The sequence below is a fragment of the Macaca thibetana genome, chromosome 17 (genome assembly GCF_024542745.1).
Source record: "Macaca thibetana thibetana isolate TM-01 chromosome 17, ASM2454274v1, whole genome shotgun sequence".
Lineage (NCBI taxonomy): Eukaryota > Metazoa > Chordata > Mammalia > Primates > Cercopithecidae > Macaca > Macaca thibetana.
This window is the reverse complement of record NC_065594.1, coordinates 91,960,182-91,968,390: the sequence shown is the minus strand read 5'-3', so window position 1 is coordinate 91,968,390 and position 8,209 is coordinate 91,960,182. Positions and strand designations below refer to the sequence as shown.

Below are 8,209 nucleotides of genomic sequence, written 5' to 3'. Positions count from 1 at the left end.
AGAGTAGCAGGTGACTTGCCACACCGCATAACCCCCTGCACCCTTTAAACAGGCTTCTTTCATCAGAAGCGTGAATCAAACCAATGCCGTTAACACACACGCCCCCATATAAACACACCAAATTATGGCCTTTAAGGTGCTACCGGCCACCAAGTGCTCTCCAAGGAAGCCCGTGACGCTTGCGACTCCAGGGCCGCTCTGTCCGCGAAGCTCGAGGGCCTCGGGCCACCTGTCGCCCGGAACTTTCCCGGCCGGACGGGCAGCAGCCGGGGGAATACGCAGGGGGAATACGCAGGGCAGGGCCGGGAACGCTTAGGCAGCCGCACGCGCGGTCGCGGCGCAGGGAAGAAGCGGGGCATTGTGGGAAGCGCCCGCGCTTTCGGCGGGTTCCGTTAAAATGGCGCCCTGGTGGCCGGCGGCGCCCGCGCCTTAGCCTGTCGGGAGCCGGGAGCTTGAGGGGCGCAGGGAGGGCGCGGGCCGCAGTCCCTGCGCTTGCGGCGGCGGTGGCGGCTCTGCCCAGACCCCCGCGCACAGTCCCGGGCAAGGATGGCGACCCCGGACCAGAAGTCGCCGAACGTTCTGCTGCAGAACCTGTGCTGCAGGATCCTGGGCAGGAGCGAAGGTAGAGGGGCCGGGCGACGCGGGGCCTGCAGACCCACCCCGGGGGCCACTCCCTGCGCGTGCAGCCCTAATACGTCCCGGGGCTGGAGGAACGAGGATGCAGGGCCGGGGCAGAGGGCTGGGGACGGGCCGAGGACGTGGGGCCCGGACGAGGGAGCGGAGGGCTGGGTTCCGGGGTTAGGGAGCCGGGGAGGAGAGCGGAGGGCTGGGGCTCGGGGGTCAGGGAGCCAGGGAGGAGAGCGGAGGGCTGGGGGCCGGGACCGGGACGGAGGGAGTGGAGAGCCCGAGGCCGGGGCCAGAGCGCGGGGCCGGGAGGCGGGAGGGCGGAGCCCGGGCCGGAGCGGGCTGAGTCACCGCTCACTCCGCGCGCGGGTCCGTCAGTGAGGATGGGAGGAATGCCAGCTCGCCAATTTATCCCGGTTCTCTGGTGTCACACGCCAGGGGAGGGCGCCTCTGCGTGCCTTTGGGTTCATGCTGTGTGGGGTGGAGAGAGCGGCTGCGCCGCGGAGGAGCGTGCGGGGTGCTGGAGAGTCACATCATCGTCCCTTTTCATTAGGAAAGTTTAACAGGCTTGAGCATTATGGGAATGGGGTGTTAACGACTGTTATCTGCCATATTTTCTACTGTTTAAAGGGTTGAGGGTTGGATTTGATATAAAACTATTCTGGGAAAGTTCACATGGCGAATATTGTTACTAATAAGCTAAACTAATCCTATACAGTAGGCAAAACCATTTTGTAGCCGAGGTACTTTGAAAGAAATGGTACAGGATGCCATTTCTTGCTCCGTGTTTTGGCCAGGTTGGTGGGGGAGAGAGTGAGTATGCACCGTGAGGGAGTTTTCTGAGTAATGGAAGCAAGTGTGTTACGTCTTAAGGACCAAAATGTGGAAAAGAAGTTATTCAGTTTTTGAAGGAAGACTTCAAAGTTACATTTAAAGTACTGGGAATGCATTTTGACTTTTTATGCTTCATGACAATTACTGCGTGTAATTCATTGGATGTTCTATGATAATCTTTGGGCAATCATGAATTATTTTGTGTTACTATTAAATGAGTGACTTCACACAATTCTTGCTACATTTTGTAAAGTTTCATTTTATCTCTTTATTTATCTAAGAAATCTTTGAGGACAACCCCGTCCTCAAAGTTCCTCCCAGGAACTACGCTAAGTGCTGGTGATGCAGATGCACAAGTCATTCCTCCCACAGATCTGACACTCTAGTGGAAGAGACAGATGATAAACCAGCCATGTTAATTAGCAATAAGTACTGTGGTGAAAAAGTACGGTAAAGGAATAGAGAGAGGCAGATCACGAGGTCAGGAGATCGAGACCATCCTGGCTAACACAGTGAAACCCAGTCTCTACTAAAAATACAAAAAATTAGCCGGGCGAGGTGGCGGGCGCCTGTAGTCCCAGCTACTCGGGAGGCTGAGGCAGGAGAACGGTGCGAACCCTGGAGGTGGAGCGTGCAGTGAGCTGAGATTGCGCCACTGCACTCCAGCTTGGGCGACAGCGAGACTCCGCCTCAAAAAAAAAAAAAAAAAAAAAAAAAAAGAAAGAGACAGGTGAGGGAAAGCCTCTGAAATATTTACAGAGACCTGAGTGGAGTAAGGGAGGGCCGTTTGAACATCTGGGGAAGGTTCTGAGTAGAGAGAACCAACGAAAAGGCCTTGAGTTATGAGCATGGCCTGCCCTCCTTTGTTTTTGTCATTAGCACACTGAGTTTCCTTTCTCATGTTTCATGTTCCTCGTCATAGGGGGAATCAGATAAAACTAAGATTGATAGGACTTATCCAACTTAATGTCAGTGTTTTCCTTGTACCAGTGGTTCCAGAGTTTTTTGTTCTAGGGATAAACCACACATTCATACATTCCCATTGTCATAATTGGATTTTGAAAGTCATTCATCGTGAGCTAAAATGGTATTTCTCAACTTAAAGACTTTTGAGACAGAGTCTCATTCTGTCGCTCAAGCTACCGTGCAATGGCGCTATCTCGGCTCACTGCCAGCTCCGCCTCCCGGGTTCACGCAGTTCTCCTGCCTCAGCCTCCAGAGTAGCTGGGACTACAGGCGCCCGCTACTACGCCCGGTTAATTTTTTGTATTTTTAGTAGAGACGGGGTTTCGCCGTGTTAGCCAGAATGGTCTCGGTCTCCTGACCTCGTGATCGTCCTGCCTCGGCCTCCCAAAGTGCTGGGATTACAGGCGTGAGCCACCACCGTGCCCGGCCAAAAACGTTTTTTTTTTTTTTTTTTAAACATTGAAGATTCTTTGATATAAAAGTTTTGCCCCTTCTAAGAGATTGAAAAGCTTCTTTTCAGCAAAATTCTGTATCCTACTGTCTTCCCATTTAGAATTGTGTCTAAATTAAAAGTGGGCTCTCAAATCCTGGCAGGGTCCTCTCTGAATTATTTATTTATTTATTAGAGACAGAGTCTTGCTCTGTCACCTAGGCTGGAGTGCAGTGGCCTGATCTTGGCTCACTGCAACCTCTGCCTCCTGGATTCAAGTCAGTCTCCTGCCTCAGTCCCCGAGTAGCTGGGATTACAGGTGTATGCCAGCACTTCTGGCTAATTTTTGTGTTTTTAGTAGAGATGGGGTTTCACCATGTGGCCAGGCTGCTTTGGAACTCCTGACCTCAAGTGATCTCTCCCCTGCCCCCCGCCCCTGGCCTTCCAAAGCGCTGGGATTACAGGTGCCAGCCACTGTGCCCGGCCCTTTCTGAATAAATTATGTCATGAAATCCATTAAAGGTGATGCTGTTTTTGCTGTGTTCTAGATAGCTAGGATTGTCAAGCATTTATGATATAATTTTAAATTATGCTGTTATTTACTGAAGAATTTATAAATAGTAGCTTACCTTGTTCGTTCATTTGTTATACCTTAGTGAGCAAAGGAGCAATATTAATTACTACCTTTACAATATTTGATGTTAAAAAATTTGATTAGTGGGCATTTTATCTGGTAACTCCAGAGAACATTTGATTAATTATTCTTTGATGACATGTTACCAACAATTGGCCTTATGCTTTTGTAATACATTGCTTCTTTAGTACTATGAAATCAAGGCATAATAGGTACTTGTTACTTTTAATGAGCATTTCATACGAATCACATTTTTATAAGGTATCTTTTAAAAAATTAAACAGTTGACTTCAAGGGACCTTCAGAAGCAAAGCACCTACATAAAATGGTGTTTGACAATTTTATAAAGTTAACATAAGTGTGATTTACCACCTTTTCCAACTTATAACATCTGTGAATTTGCTTGAAACACATACTGCCAGCCAGTCATAGTCAAATCCTGTCTTCATATCCCTGCCCCTCCTGGGAGCACATTTATTTATTATGTCTTTGGGTAGTTATTCTTATCATTGGAAGCAGTGTGCTTGATGTTAGTGTTTCAAATCTGTCAGAGGTTACACTTCTTTTCATAGCTACTTTGTAATCCTTTTTCTATGAGGTAAAGAATACATAAAGAGGAATTTATATTAGATAAGTATTTCATCGTAAATGTTCAGGTATGACTACAGTACACCACATATTCGAAGATGATTGCCATAATATGCAAGACTTCTATTGAGTATACTACAAGCCACTAGCAGAAGATAAAGGAGTATTGTTTTGGTGATTCAGTACAAGTGGTGTTGATTTCGTGATTTTCCAAAATGATAAAGAGCTTTTGATGAAGTTCCAAATACCACGCGATCTTCCTTTGGTTATGTAATTACATCATTGGGAAGATCAATGTGTATTACATGTGTATTAAGATATACATTAGCTGTGTATTAAAATTTCAGAGTTTCAGGCTTTGTTTCAAGTTGTACTTAATGGATTTACTATTTTTAAATAAGTTAAAATTTAAAAATTGTCTTGGTTTAAATTTCTAATATAGTAACTATGGATAGATACAACCTACATAAACAAAAGCTTTTTGGAGTTCTCAATCTTAATAGTGTAAAGAAGCCCCGAGACCAAAAAGTTTGAGAACCACACATCCAGAGTAATGTTTTTGCTGTTTTAGAGCATTGCTTTCCAACTAGAGCCATGCATTGGGATCACCTGTGATTACTCAAGAACCAGATGACGTTGATTGCTTGTGGGAGGGGGAACTGGTGGCCAGTGGTTGAGAACAGGACTTTTTATGGTATCTAACTTCATGCCTTTTCATTTTAAACTCTCTAAATGTGGGACCTACTCAGAATTAATACTGTGGGCTCCATCTCTAGGGCTTCTGATCCTGTAGGTCTCTGTTGGCGCTTGGCATCTGAAACATTAAAATGCGTGAAAGTTACTCTGACTTGCATCTGGAGTCAAGGATGGCTAGTGGATGTGCTCTGTTCCTCTACTGAGCTCTGTGGCTTACTCCCAACTCCCCTCTGATCTCCCCCATCCTTCAGAAAAGCAGGAGTGTGGAACAAATAAGCCACACTGTAGACAAGAAACAGGAAGGCAGAAACTTAGGTCTTCCCAAACAGTTCAACTTTTCTGCATTTTTTGAATCTTGAGAAAGCACCCAACTGTGGAGTTTCTGTATTCACTTGAGTCGCATTTATTTTTGTGCATCTTGAAGTTCGGTTGTCATTTTTAACCTGAGGGTGTATAGAATCTTTTGGGGATACAAAGGGCAACTTTTTTGTTTAAAAGCTCTTGGGCCCACATCCAAGTGTCTCTGGAGCCTTCACATTTGGGACTGAGTTCTGCAATTCCAGCTTGAGGGTCTTGCCTTGGCTTGGTATCTCTTCTAGTTCCGCTTCTCCTCTGCAGTCAGAGGGTCCTTTCTAGAAAATCAATCTCATCGAATCTGTTAATGGCTTAATTTGTTCTCTACTAATAATCTTCAGGATGAAGACCAAATTGTCTTGCTTAAGGTTAAAAATTGGGTGCATTTTTTGAGTTGTGATTTTAATGGCTGTAGTATTTTTTGAGTTGTGATTTTAATGGCTGTAGTAGATATAGTATGTATTTAAATAATATTTTCAGGTTAATAATAATACAAATAGCTAACATTTATAGAAAACTTAAAATATGCTGGATGTTGTGCTTATACCGTGGTAGAATTATGGTGAACCTCATTTTGTAGATGAGAAAACTGAGACTGAGAGATTAAGTAGTTGCTCACTATCATCTAGCTAGGAAAGTGCAGGGCCGAGGTTGGAACCCAGGTTTCTGATTCCACAGGTTGGCATTTTGAATTAATTCATCCCTGCTCTTAAGTATTGAATTCGATGGCGAATTTCTCTGTGTGCTTGATAGAGACAAGTCATGGCCCAGCCTGTGGGACAGCGTCTCACTGCTACGTGCTCTTGTGTTTAGAGTGTACAACTCAGCAGCACTGCTCTCTGGTCAGGCAGCGTGCCCTTGCATTCACTGAAATATTTTCAGAGGATCATCAGAGGAGTCTTCACTCCCCTCCCGGGAACCTGAGAACCGCCCACCCCTCACACACCCAGAGCAGATTAGAGGTGGGAGAACTAGACCACTCCTGAGGTGATTTGTGGCCAAAAAAATGGAGTACTCTATTTTTCACTGTTGGATTAAGCAGAGTCATCAGAGATCTACATCTGGACCTTGTCACCTGGGGTTCTCAATGGAGTGACTGGCTGAGTGGCATTTAGAGCCCCGTGGCACAGCCTTCCTGCAGCAGCAGTGTCCAGTGCCGCCCTTCCCTGTGGGTTCCCCTCTCTGCTCCCGGGGCTCCTCATGCGGCAGCCTTGGCTGCCAGGCTAATGGCGCATCCTGCAAGGCCCTCCCTCAGCATCTACTTCATGAGGTCCTCCTAGTCGTGAGCTGTCATAGTGCCCTCATTTTCTTTGACGCTCTTATCACAGTCTGCCTTGGGTACTCATGTGCCACATTTGTTGTGTTTATGTCCGTCTCGTTAACCACTGTACATCATATTGTTAGGGCCCGATGTGTTTGGCCTGTAGTAAGTACTTAGAAGTTATTCATTGAATTACTGATTCAGTTATACTTTAAACACTGAACAATATTTTAGGAGTATTTAAACCAGAAGTGTGTGGTGGACATTGCTTGATTTTTCCCAGCTTATTCTTTGATTACAGGTTCACTAAACAAGGATTGATTGCCATGGCTAATTTCTTTAGTAGTCCAGATTCTGTGGTTTTCCCTTTGAAACACAGATTATGTAGATTTGGTTTAATAAGTAACTGTTGGATTTTGAAAATATTTTATAATCAGCGAGAAGGATAGACTGGAAATTTGGTTGGTAAGAGGACAGGGAGACCCAGGTGTGGCTGAAGAGGTAAGTGGGCGTGAAATGACGACGCCCATTTGAGGTGCAGAGAAAGTGAGGAGGCGAAGAGGAGAGTGTTTCTGGCATTGAAGAGTTCCTGACTTTTTGGTGGGAGAAAGCTGAAAAACATATAAAACATTTGGAGTGGGGATATTTATGTGATGTACTTGAGTGTGAAAATGGTAACCTAAAAATAATTTTTACTGTGTGTGGTGGCTCACACCTGTAATCCCAGCACTTTGGGAGGCCAAGGCGGGAGGATTGCTTGATCCCAGGAGTTTGAGACCAGCCTGGGCAACATGGTGGGACCCTGTCTCTACAGAACATGTAAAAATTAGCTGGGCGTGGTACATGCTTGTAGTCCCAGCTACTTGGGAGGCTGAGGTGGGGGATCACTTGGGCCCGGGAGGCAGAAGTTGCAGGAAGCCGAGATCTTACCACTGCACTCCAGCCTGGGCGACAGAGTGAGACCCTGTCTGGGAAAAAAAAATTCTTAACTAAAATAGTGACACAACTTTTTAAGGAAACTTTTCGATGATACTTTTAATATTTATAAAATTAATACATACTCAGGGTAAAAATTCAGAGAGTGTGGAAAAATGTAAGGAAAAAAATAAAAACTACCCCGATCCTGTGACCACACAAAACGTTTTAGGTTTCATTTCGTTCCTTTCCCCACCATGTAGGCATTCCCTGGATCCTTGCTGACACAGTGCACATGTGTCTGCTTTAGCTAGAATAGAGACAGAATGATGGGGGGTGTGAGTCCTGAGAGGATGTGGAGAAGAGCATGCCGGGCGCCAAGCTGGAGGTGAGCTTGGTGTGTTCCAGGAATAGCAGGAGTGAAATGTGGGGAGCGAGGGGCTGGCTCCGTGGGCTGGGGCCAGGAGTTTGGGTTCTGTTGTGAGTGTGATGGGGGGTGAGTGAGTAGAGTGATGATAATATTTATATTTTAAGAGGATCACTTTGTTGGGTGGATAATTCACTCTAAGGGGGCAAAGGTGGAAGCAGGTGACCAGCTCCTCAGGAGACTTCCTGTAATGGGATGGTAGCTGTGGAGTGATCATATTTGGGATTTGCTTTTAGGAATAGAATCGACAGGATTTGCCGATCTAAATAAGTACTTAATAGTCTGAAAATGTCTTTATTTCCCTTCGTGCTCCTATTCCTGAACTCTTGGATCATCAGTCAGATAGAGACATTTTGGTCTGAAGTGTTTTTCCTCTGCCCACTTTGAAGGTATTCTTTCATGATGGTTGAGAAGTCTGATGTTAATCCATTTCCTACTCCTTTGAAGTTGTATCTGGTAGCTTTTAGGATTTTTAAAAAA

General features: G+C 45.8%; 1 protein-coding gene across 3 annotated transcripts in view; it reads left to right on the top strand.

Moving 5' to 3' along the window:
• Window positions 1-341: 341 nt before the first annotated feature.
• TUBGCP3 (tubulin gamma complex associated protein 3) overlaps window positions 342-8,209 on the top strand; it is a 96,408-nt gene continuing 88,540 nt past the window's right edge. For 2 of the 3 annotated variants that reach the window (XM_050766588.1, XM_050766589.1), the window contains exon 1: window positions 350-622. In XM_050766588.1, the coding sequence (XP_050622545.1) occupies window positions 547-622 (76 nt within the window). In that variant the 5' untranslated portion in view covers window positions 350-546. Of the gene's footprint in view, window positions 623-8,209 lie in introns of all 3 variants that reach the window. The other variant, XM_050766587.1, reaches the window with a different exon arrangement.